Genomic DNA, 12552 nt, shown 5'->3' with positions numbered 1-12552 from the left:
CAGATGGCATTATAGAATAGACCAGTGCAGTGGTTCCCAAACCTGGTCCTGGAGGCACCCTGTCCAGTCAGGTTTTCAGGATATCCACAATGAATATGCATGAGAGAGATTTGCATGCACTGCCTCCTTGGAATAGACTCTCACCACTCATCTCAAGGCACCTAAATGAAGACGCCCAGTTGTAGAATTGCCTCTATTCTGAAATGACCTTTTCTCAGCTCTGATCCTTAATATTTTTAGATCTTTTCGGTTATAACTTGCCTTCATGCTGCTTTTCCTCCAGGCAATATACAAAATGGTGTCATCGGTGATGAAAATGCCAGAGGATGAATCCACTCCGGAAAAGCGGACAGACAAAATTTTCAGACAAATGGACACAAACAATGACGGTATGATATGTAGAAAGGTGGCAGCTAAAGAAGATTTCTTGAATAATGTTACCTTGTATTTGTCTTTTTTTGTGGGGGGGGGGGGAGGAGATAGAAGGGATTAATTCTGCTCAAACATTTTGTCATGTGCTTCAAATGTGAAACACAAAGAACATATCATACCTATGCTATTTCATTGATGTTTACAATTCGGCTTACCTTATTACATTGTTTTTGTACTAAAACTCAATAAACATGATTTAAAAATAGAAAGGGATTAATTTTTTTTTCATCTAATGAAATTGAATGGTAGTTGATAAACACTGTCAGTTAAACATTGGTGGTAGAAGTTGGTCAGAAAAGCTTTTCAGTTATGATTATGCACTGAAAATTAACATTTGACTGTAGTAGGAAATAGTTTCACTGTTTGATGTAAATCAGGAATGCATTTAATTCAGTAACTTCCTGATGTTCAAAATTAGTACCTTCAGTAAAATTCAAAGTAAATGAGTATCAGGTGAGCAGGCAGTAAAAGTGTGGGGACTGCTGAAAACAGGGACAAAAATTAATAAATAACAAAAAAATCTTTCTAGAAGTCCAGATAAAATGCAAAAGGATGGCTGCGTTGAGACCTATTAGCTGTCGTACATAATACAGTGCATGATAGGTGTTTCAGCCATCTTATCTTCATAGGCTTATATTCTTTACAGAGTTAGAATATGCATGATCAAATTTTACTTAAAACTCATGTAAAGTTTGTTTTCTTGGTTTAGTAACTTAAGAGATTTATTTTACTTATAGTACGGATCTTAGTCACCCACGCAAATAGTAGTAATACGCATTGGCAGGTTAGTACAATATATTTTCAGTGCATTATGAGCGTTGCCTTCAGTAGAGATAAAAGGAAAACTTTGTTGTCAGAGAGAGCAGTCACTTCTGTTCATGTTAAATGATGATGCAACATGAGCAGGTCTAAGGGAGCATTCCAATTGGTTGAGAGTATGGTTTACTCCATTTGTCAAAAAACAAACCAGTAATCAAAATAACCAAACCTTTTTTTATGGACGTGACGGTAGCTATTTTTTTTTTTAGCAGACTATAAAATGTGGGTGAAAAACACACCCTACATCTCTCAAAAGTTTTTGCAAAAAAAAAAAAAATTGCCACTCCGTGATTTTTGAAATGCAGAGTAGGGCAGCTGAACTGCAGCGGCTACTCTTTTTAATTTCAATTTGTGGGGTGGAGTGTTTTGTACTGATTTAGCAATCTTTATAAAGTTGAAACCTATAACTTTCAAATGATCGATGTGCCTGTAGGTTAAAGGAGAAGGTAGTCATGGCCAATGGTTAAGGTAATGGATTAGAAATCCTTTGTCTCCCTGTACAGTCTCAAATCCTGCTGATTAAGGTGCTGGTCGTTCATTTTTTAGATTTTTTGAGGTATTTGTGACCTGGATTGACCATAGTTAGAAACAGGACACTGAGCTAGATGGACCTTTTGTCTGACCCAGTATATCAATTTTAATGTTATGTTCTTGAAGGAATCCCTTTTCAGCCTGATTTAAAAAAAAACAAACTGTTCAGGTTCTCTTACAGTAGTGGACCAGAAGAATAGCATGAGTTTCCCTGATCCTGACAAACATGAGGCCTAAAACCCTTTAAAAATATTATCTTTAACTGAATTTTCATGAAATTCAATGAACTGATTTTCTGTTTGGTGGTGTTAATGTTCATAAATTAGTCAATGGTTATACTAAACTATATGGCTTTGATGGCTACCTACATTGCAATGTTTCAGCGCCCTGCAGTCCAACACTAACGAAAAAGGCAACCTGCAGGATAGGGATAAGCAGAGGTTGAGGGTGGATGATATGAAGGGAAGTAAGAATAAAGAAACAGGAGGTAATGGTGGCATTGATACTGCTACAGTGATGTGAAAAATTCCCCCCCCCCCCCCCCACACACACACCTTCTGATTTCCCCTATTATTGCATATATATCACACTGAATGGTTTCTAATCTTTAACAAAATATAATATTAGACAAAGGGAGAAGGACAGCCAGCAGGAAAAAGGTGATAGTGCTTCTGTATAGATCTCTAGCGAGACCTCATTTAAGGGCCCTTTTACAAAGGCGCACTGAAAAATGGCCTGCGGTAGTATAGGCGCGTGTTTTGGGTGCGCGCAGAATCATTTTTCAGCACACCTGTAAATAAAAATGCCCTTTTTAAATTTTTACCAAAAGTGGACATGGGCAAAATGAAAATTGTCTATTTTGGGTCTGAGTCCTTACCGCCAGCCATTGACCTAGCAGTAATGATCTATACGCGTATAACATAGTAAATGATGGCAGAAAAAGACCTGAACGGTTCATCCAGTCTGCGTAAAATGCCAATTACCGCCCGGTTACAACCCGCGCACCAGAAAATAAAAACATTTTCCGGCGCGCGTAGCAGACACATGTCAAAAATGAAATTACCACAAGGGCCACACGGTAGCCGGGCAGTAACTCAAAATTGACGCACATTGGGCGCACGTAGGCGCCTACGCGGTTTAGTGAAAGGGCCCCTTAAAGACCACAGCTTTCAAAAGAATAGGATGAGGGTGGCTAATAAAATGATCAGTGGTCTTCATTATAAAACTTATGGGAACAGACTTAAACATCATTATATATACTTTTGAAGAAAGGAGGGAGAGATAATAGAGATGTTTAAATTCCTTGATGGCATTAATGCACAGGGGGTGAGCCTTTCAATTGAAAGGAAGTTCTGGAATGAGGGGGCATAGGATGAATATAAAAGAGAACAGACTCGGAAGAACCAGCAGCCCTTTATTAGGGGGTGCACACATTTCCTCCTTCCCCCAAGTGTGTTAAATATTGTGCCTTTGCTGGTGAGGATGTTTAAGCCCTGCCATCCAAAGAAATGTCTGTCCAAGCCACACCCTTCTTCATCGTGCTGCCTCAGAAGTGAGGAAGTCAGTAACGTGCCTCTGACCACTGATGCTGGCACTCTTAAGCATGCTCAGTTCAAACCAATAGTGGCTGGAAACACATTGCTAATGTCCTCATTCATGAAGCAGCACAAGGGAGGAAGAGGTGGCTTCAGCAGCGGATCGCTTTAGCTGGTGGGGCTTCGGCATCCCCGCCAGCCATTGAACAGGTGCTGCAGCTGCAGCCCTCATGACTTTTCCACTGAACCCAGTGAAATACCTCTTCACAGAAAGGGTGATGAATGCATGGAATGGCCTCATTGTGGAGACAGACTTATCAGGCATATTTTCAAAAGAGGACACCCATCTTTCGACACAAATCGCAAGATGGGCATCCTTCTCACAGGGTTGCCCAAATCGGAAAGCCGATTTTGGGCGTCCCCAACTGCTTTCCGTTGCGGGGACAACCAAAGTTCTCGGGGGCGTGTCGGAGGTATAGTGAAGGCGGGACTTGGGCGTGCCGAAAAAGGGTGTCCCTAACGAACACTTGGACGACTTTACCTGGTCCTTTTTTTCTTACGACCAAGCCACAAAAAGGTGCTTGAACTGACCAGATGACCACCGGAGGGAAACAGGGATGACCTCCCTTTACTCCCTAAGTGGTCACTAACCCCCTCCCAACCTCAAAAAAAATTTTTGAAAAATATTTTTTGCCAGCCTCAAATATCATACCCAGCTCTATGACAGCTGTATGCAGGTCCCTGGAGCAGTTTTAGTGGGTGCAGTGCACTTCAGGCAGGCAGACCCAGGCCCATCCCCCCCTACCTGTTACACTTGTGATGGTAAATGTGAACCCTTCAAAACCCACTGTACCCACATTTAGGTGCCCCCCTTCACCCATAAGAGCTGTGGTAGTGGTATACAGTTGTGGGGAATGGGTTTTGGGGGGGGGGGGGTTGGGGGGCTCAGCACACAAGGTAAGGGAGCTGTATACCTGGGAGCTTTTTCTGAAGTCCACTGCAGTTCCCCCTAGGGTGCCCGGTTGATGTCCTGGCATGTCAGGGGAACCAGTGCACTACGAATGCTAGCTCCTCCCATGACCAAAGGGCTTGCATTTGGTCGTTTCTGAGATGGGCGTCCTTAGTTTCCATTATCGCCGAAAATCAGAAACGACCCTAAGAATGGCCATCTCTGGGGATGACCTAAATGTTAAGATTTGGGCGTCCCCGACCGTATTATCGAAATGAAAGATGGATGCCCATCTTGTTTCGATAATACAGGTTTCCCCGCCCCTTTGCTGGGACGTCCTGCAAGGACGTCCTCAGGAAAACTTGGGCGCCCCTTTTGATTATGCCCCTCCACATGTGAATTCAAAATAGCTTGGGACAAATACATAGAATCTCTAAGGAAGAGGAAGGAATGAAATAGTGGTATGGATGAGCAGACTGAATAGACGTGGAGGGGCATTTTCGATATGATGTCTAAAGCTGACTTTGGACGTTTTGCAAAAAACATCTAAAATCTGAATAAAAAAGGTCATTTACAAAAAACAAAAACATCTATATTTTGTTTTCAAAAATAGAAGGTTTTATGATTTGAACGTTTTATTTTTTGGTCCATTTAAAAAAGTTCAAGTGCAAAATGCACAAAATCAAGCCATTGGGATGTTGGTGGAGCCAGCATTTTTAGTACACTGGCCTCCCTGACATCCCAGGAAAGTAATAGGGCACCCTAGGGGGCACTGCCATGGACTTCATAAAATGCTCCCAGTTACACTTCTGACCATTGCTCCCTTACCTTGTCTGCTGAGCCTCCCCCCCCCCCCCAAAACCCACCACTCCCACCTGTACACCACTACCACAGCCCTTATTTATTTATTTGTAGCATTTGTATCCCACATTTTCCCACCTATTTGCAGGCTCAATGTGGCTTACATTTTCCACAATGGTGATCACTAATTCCAGAAGAGAAATACATATTTAAGGTGAAGGAGACAGAGAGGATTAGGTGTACAGTTACAGTTATGGGTGAAGGGGGCACCTAAAAGTGGGTACAGTGGGTTTCTGGTGAGTTTTGGAGGGCTCACGGTTTCCTCCGCAAGTGTAACAGGTGGGGGGGGGGGGGGGGTAAGAAGCCTGGGTCCACCTGTCTGCAGTGCACTGCATCTACCACTAGACTACTCCAGGGACCTGCATTCCCTGAGTATAACATCTGAGGCTGGCACAGAGGCTGGCAAGTAATGTTTTTCATCACATTTTTGGGGGGTGGCGGGAGGTTAGTGACCACTGGGGGAATAAGGGGAAGTCATCCCTGATTCCCTCCAGTGGTCATCTGGTTATTTAGGGCACCTTTTTGTGCCTTATTCATTATAAAAACAGGTCTACCTCGAAACATCTTAGTTTTAGTCTTGGACATTTTTGTTTTCTTCCATTATGGCTGAAAAACGTCTAAGTTTGAGGAACGCCCAATTCCCGTCCTGAACCACACCAGTGGCATAGCCAGACCTTGGTGGGGGGGGGGGGACAGATTTTAGGCCACACACCCCCCACCGCCATCGCAAGGTACCTTTGCTAGCGGGGGTCCCCAAACCCCCACCAGCCAAAGTCTTCAGCGCCAGTCTCCGGCACGCCGCGTTCACTGCTGATCTGTGCTTTCTTGAGTTCTGGCGGGGGTTGGGCCTGGACTAAATCTGTGGGGGGCCCAGGCACCGTGGCACCACCTAGCTACGCCCCTGGAGCACACCACTGATACGCCCCCTTGAGATTTGGACGCATTTCTGACTGACTTCAAAGAAAAAAAGTCTAAAAATAGGTTTAGAAAACACTGATTTGGACGTTTTTGTGAGAAAAACGTCCCAATGCTGCTTTGTGCCACTTTTTAGACGTTTTTCTGTTTTGAAAATGAGCCCAATAGTAACATAATAGATGATGGCAGATAAAGACCTGTATGGTCCATCCAGTCTGCCCAACAAGATAAACTCATTGTATGAGCTATTTTATATGTATACCTGACCTTGATTTCTCCTTTCCATTTTCAGGGCACAGATTGTAGAAGTCTGCCCAGCACTAGCTTTGCTTCCCAATTACCAGTGTTGCCACCCAATTTCCACTAAACTCTTTGGATTCATTCCTTCTGAACAGGATTCCTTAACAGGATTCCTTTGTGTTTATCCCATGCATTTTTTAATTCCCCTACCGTTTTCATTCCCACCACCTCCAGTGGGAGGGCATTCCAAGTATTCACCACCCTGTCTGTGAAAAAAAAAATCCTGACAGTTTTCCTCAGTCTGCCCCCCTTCAATTTCAATTCATGTCCTCTAGTTCTACCACTTTCCTATCTCCGGAAAAGATTTGTTTGCGGATTAATACCTTTCAAATATTTGAACGTCTGTATCATATCACCCCTGTCTCTCCTTTCCTCCAGGGTATGCGTATTCAGGTGTCAGTAAGTTTCTCCTTGTATGTCTTATAATGCAAATCCCATACCATTTTTGTAGTTTTTCTTTGCACCGCTTCATGTCTTTATCTGCCTTCATTTTTCTATGTTTCTGAAGGGAACTTGAGTAAACATGCAAGTTTTTACATTGTCATTTATTTAAGGAGCAAAGGTTCCTTTTGTCTAATATTACATTTTGTTTAAAGATCAGAAACCATACAGTGTGACACATGCAAAAATAGGGGACATGAGGTGGAGGAGCAACAACTTTTTTACATCACTGTAAATAGCAAAATCTGGTTAATTAGGAAATATTACGACTCTTTGTACATAAGTTAAGAGACAGAGGAATCATTCCTAGTGTCTGGCTAAGCAACAGGTGGACTGATTGTGTTTTGTGCATTTTTTTATATGGCATCAGTCCAATTGAAGTCAGTAGAGGTGGTCTCTATAACGGGGGTTCCTTAACAGAATTCAGAAAAAAGGCCCAGTGCTAATATTAACATTTCTTCTTGAATCTTTAATAGTTTATTACACATTTTTCTGGAATATCACAGACCGACCAACATGGCTATGTTTCGTATCTGCTTCAGGGGCAATCCTAAAATGCAATACACACATTTAACTTCTCTAATATTTACAAATAATTGAAATATAAATTCTTACTATAATACAAAAAAGCTTTTAACATAGTCTAAGTACTCGCGTCAAAACATGATTCTCATTTCTTAGTCACAATACTCTTAAAATTGCACTCAAAGTGGAGAAGATAATGACCAAGCATGAGAATCAACTTCTAGAGCTAATGCCGTATTTTTAGCCAACAAGAAACAGGGAGGCTATCAGCATGAAGCAAAACAGGTAACCTATGAGAAACAACAAGAAGTGCTGAACTACGAGTTGAATTTTATACCATTGATTCCATATGATGCATTTAAAACTCAGATAGCGTTATACAGATCTTTTTGGAAATTAGAACTAAGATTACATTTTGAAAACTCTGAATATGGAGGGGATACTTCTTCTGTATCATCTTGGACACCACCTGGGGTTATGGACCATTCTTCACAAACGTTTCAGCATTTGATCTTAAAGGATTTGGATAATTTTGAACAGTCTAAACAGCACTACATTACCAGAAATTAAAATTTAGCTTTGTCAAAATTACAATCTAATTTGAATTTGGTAATTTTGAAAGTGGATAAAGGTGGAGCCACAACTGTACAAACAACTACTAACTATATGATCGAGGCAGAGAGGCAATTATCTGATAGAAATGCTTATAGAAAGTTATATCTGCAATAAATACCCAGTTACTCCTAGAATTTATTTTGTACCTAAAGTTCAGAAAAATATTGAATATTCAATTTCCACCAGACCGTCCAATACTTTCCATGTGACACTCGGTTTTAGAGCCTTTGAGTAAATTTGTGGACTTATTTTTGAAACCTAAAGCTATATCTTTAAGATCTTATTTACAGGATACAACCCATTTATTGAGGGAATTGCAAGAGATAACTTTTTCTTCTGATACTACATCCGATGACACCAGAATGATATCATTACACACTATGATACCACAAAAGGAAGCTTTAACAGTTATTGCCCAATCACTAAAAGAACCTCTTGAACCTAAGAGGATATCATCTGATATTTTATTTTAATGTAAGTTAGCTGAACTTGTGATCTGTAAAAATTATTTTTGGTTTTGGGGAACATATATTGTGCCCTGAAGAGGACGGGTACAAATCAAGGTAGGGTATACACAGAAAGTAGCACATATGAGTTTATCTTGTTGGGCAGACTGGATGGACCGTGCAGGTCTTTTTCTGCCGTCATCTACTATGTTACTATGTTACTATCTTATGAACATTTTATGAACAACTTCATTTTATGGGTGCATCTCTTGCTCCTTTAGTAGCCACCTTGTTGTGGCAAAATTTGAGGAAGAATTTTTTATATGGGTCCCGATGGTTTCAGCATATAATATTCTAGAAATGTTTTCTGGATGACATTTTGTTTATCTGGAAAGGAACTATAGATTCTCTGTAGCAGTTTCATGAGTGGCTTAATTCCTTAAATCCCTCTCTACAGTTCACCTTGACATTTGATAGTAATTCCATTGACTTTTTTTGTTGTTGTTGTTGTCTGTTCATATCTATAAAGAAATTGGAAGGTTACATACTACACTGTATAGAAAGGCAAGAGCTAGAAACACCTTTCTCCATTTTAAGAGTTTCCACCTTTACATCCTACGTAAGAGTTTGCCCATTAGTCAGTTCTTAAGGGTTCGCCATATCTGTTCTACAGAATCAGAATTCATGTATCATGCAAAGCTATTAAGTCAAAGGTATTTGGCTCAAGGTTATCTTAACACTATAGTGAGAAAAGCTTTCCTTAGAGCTAAATTTGCACAGAGGGAGGCATTACTTTCTTAGAAAACTGATACAGTTCAAAATAGGATAGTGGCCATTTTTCCATTTGACCTATGTTACTGCCATAGTATCACTGATTTTCAAATATTGGTCAGTATTGTCCCTGCATGCTTGTTTTCGTGAGCAGGGTAAAACTATTGGGGAAATGTTGACCTATAAGAGATTAGATTATGTTCAACATCAAAATGATACTGGCATGCATGGCCATGATAGGTGTGACCAATGTCAATGGTGCATTACTACTCTTGAAGGTTTAGATTAGAAAATTCTAACTAATGGCCAATGATTGTTGGCACACCATAATACTACTTGTAATTTTGACAACATATATGTAATACAATGTCCTTGTGAGCTATTGTTATTGTATGTGGGGTGTTGAATGAGCACAAATCTAGGATTAAAAATGGTGTGATGGCAGCTCTGTTGGTTGCTCACTGGCTTGGAAAAAAGCATAGAGTTACTGATTTTAAATGGCAAATATTGGACAGGATTACGGTGGGTTGGGAGGGTGGTGACTTTAATGCATTATTAAATTAAAGGAGCAATGGTGGATTTTCAAATTACATACTATTTTTCTAGCTGGTTTGAACATGGAACTAGATTGGGGATCACTATTGTAAACATGATTGGTCCAAATAATCAGCTCAGCCTATAAATGTTGGCATTATTACACCAGCGCCATTTTGAGAGCATTGTGACTAAGAATGAGAATCATGCTTTGACTTGAGTACTTAGCATATTTTGAAGTCTTTTTTGTATTATAGTAAGAATTTTGTATTTCAATTATTTGTAAATTTTAGAGAAGTTAAATGTGTGTTTTGCATTTTAGGACCATCCCTGAAGCAGATACGAAACATGGCCTTGTCTGTTGGTCTGTGATATTTCCAGAAAAACTTGTAAAACTATTAAAGATTCAAGAAGAAATGTTTCTATTAGTGCTTGTATCTATTTATAGCATAGCACAATTGTTTTCAGCCTTCAAGTCTGAGATTTGTACATCCCACAAGATTGAAGCCTCTTTGAGAGGATGAAGTATAAGATGCAGAGCAGCTTGACCATATGACTGTAACATTTTTCAAATCTAAATCAGCTGTTTCATCTAAAGATTTGAGTGGTTTGGGCTGGGAATGGACATTTGCTTCTGTGTTGGTCTTGTAAGCATCCTACAGTTCAATGGTGTCAACCCAGAAATGCCTAAGAAAGCACAAAGGCAGACGGTCTGCAAACTCCAAGATGCAAAATGAACGGAGCAGATCGTTAAAAGACAAACGTAGTTTATTGATAAAAACCAATTAAAATATATACACACAGAGATATGAGACCGTTAGATTGACTTCGTCAGTATTCTTTTTGGCATCTCTGACTGAGCTGTTTTTTTCTTCTGTACATTTTCTTTCAGCACATATCCAATATATATCCATTACGCTTGACAGTAAAGGATTGTGTAGCCCCTGAAGCAGCCCTGTTGGGCGAAACACGGCCTGTGTCAGGCTGTTTGTGTGTGTGTATATATTTTAATTGGTTTTTATCAATAAACTACGTTTGTCTTTTAACGATCTGCTCCGTTCATTTTCCAACCCAGAAATGCCTGAAATATGCTGTTTTTATAGAGTGCACAGTGTTGTGTTTAACACAGAACATTGTTTAAAGCTGTAGTTATCTAGTTCTAGCTTTTTGCCTGCCTTTTTTTGCTTAATTGAAAAATCGATTTGCCATCATTGCTTTTTTTTTTTCTCCTTCCCAGGTAAACTTTCCCTTGAAGAATTTATTAAAGGTGCCAAGAGTGATCCCTCAATTGTGAGACTGTTACAATGTGATCCAAGCAGCGCGAGTCAGTTCTAATTAAGTTCATCTGTCTGGACAGTTGCAATGGAACACTGGCTTGTCATTCAAGCTTTGCTTGCAAATGGATGCCTTCTTAATCATTCCTCAACTGTTAGTGGATAATATCCCATCGCTAGATTGTTTTCTATATGTCTGAGCAAAGACAACCTTCTCATTATATTCAATGTAACATTCCTTTTATTCGCAATTGCTTTCCAATCTGTTGACTCATTCTGCACACCTGACATAATTTAAAAGATATGTTTACATTCATATACAGAATTAAAGTTGCTAGTGACTCATGAAATCATATGATTAAAGCACAGGATATGTGAGATTCTAGTGACCCCCAGGAAGATGCTAGATGGAAGTTCAGGAGACTTGGCGAATAGCAGATGGCCCTTTTTGGATGAGAGGATTGTATATATAGACACATGGACTAAAATGAAAATGGAAAAGATTTTTTTTCAGTTAAGGAAACTTGCTTGCACTTATCTGATTTTGTCACTTTCAATGTATCTGATAGTTGTAAAGCCTCCTTTTTTCCAGGTGTCTGAAACTTATTCAAACCTTGATTGAAATTTTTTTGTGATATTTATGCATTTAGCAAATATCTGTATAAGAAAAAATGCATGATTAGCAATTTGTATGGATATTTCACTCAGTTTATTGAATGCAAGCATTTGTTTTTAAAGTTTATTTTTTACAGTTGGTTTGGTTTCATTTACTGTGTTAAAATTTAAATAAAAGGGTTAATCTTATTTTTCTGTACAGGTCCACTAGGGTAGTTGCAACATTTAATGACTACTGATTAAAATAAACTAATTGGATAATTGTTATAACTGTTATAACCTTTGCTATAATCCCTACCTTTTGCCGTCAATATGTTAATACATCTTGTGCATTCCAGTGTTATTTAACCTCTGCCTAATGCCAAGAAATATTAATTGAAATAAAACTTTTCTCCTTCTCAGAATCTTGATATAATTTTGATGAGTGAAGCAAGATAAAAGTGAAGTTGAATTCTGTACTTTTATCATGGAAGAACCCAAAACTACTATTCAGAAATATGAGGAAAATGGATTGTAAAATTATGTATCCTATTCATTAATAATAAATATTGCATCTTCAGTGGGCACTGAGTTTCCTAGATGAAGAGATTGGAATGTGCAGTGTTCTGCTTGAAACTGATGCTCAATTCATTTAATCTGTGCAGAGCTGTCTACGCATAATTCTATCAAATGTGTTTATTAGGATTTATTTGCCACCTTTTGAAGAAGCTCACCCAAAACAGTGTGCAGCAAGAAAAGCTTATACATGGGCAGTATGCAATTAAAGAAGTTTAAAAAAAATCAGATAACATTATACACTAGTAAACAAAGGCCCATTTCTAAGAGCAATGAAACGGGCGCTAGCAAGGGTTTCATGGTAGTCTGTATGTTTGGGAGAGTGTGTGTGTGAGTGACTGTGTGAGAGAGACAGAGTGAATGCGGTAGTGTGTGTGGTTGTTTGGCATAGCATGAGTCTGTGTGTGTGTGAGAATGAGAGTGTGTGGCAGGGT

The 12552-nt window shown here is 39.5% G+C and overlaps 1 protein-coding gene across 2 annotated transcripts in view; it reads left to right on the top strand.

Moving 5' to 3' along the window:
- The window catches only part of HPCAL1 (hippocalcin like 1), a 291452-nt gene extending 279303 nt beyond the window's left edge, over positions 1 to 12149 (top strand). For both annotated transcript variants that reach the window (XM_030198871.1, XM_030198870.1), the window contains 2 exons: positions 284 to 389; positions 10912 to 12149. In XM_030198871.1, the coding sequence (XP_030054731.1) occupies positions 284 to 389; positions 10912 to 11009 (204 nt within the window). In that variant the 3' untranslated portion in view covers positions 11010 to 12149. The remainder of the gene's footprint in view (positions 1 to 283; positions 390 to 10911) is intronic.
- Positions 12150 to 12552: the final 403 nt, after the last annotated feature.

This window comes from Microcaecilia unicolor, chromosome 3, assembly GCF_901765095.1.
Source record: "Microcaecilia unicolor chromosome 3, aMicUni1.1, whole genome shotgun sequence".
In the NCBI taxonomy this organism is placed as follows: Eukaryota; Metazoa; Chordata; class Amphibia; order Gymnophiona; family Siphonopidae; genus Microcaecilia; species Microcaecilia unicolor.
Note: the sequence above shows the minus strand (reverse complement) of the source record. Positions and strands in the feature narration are given on the sequence as shown.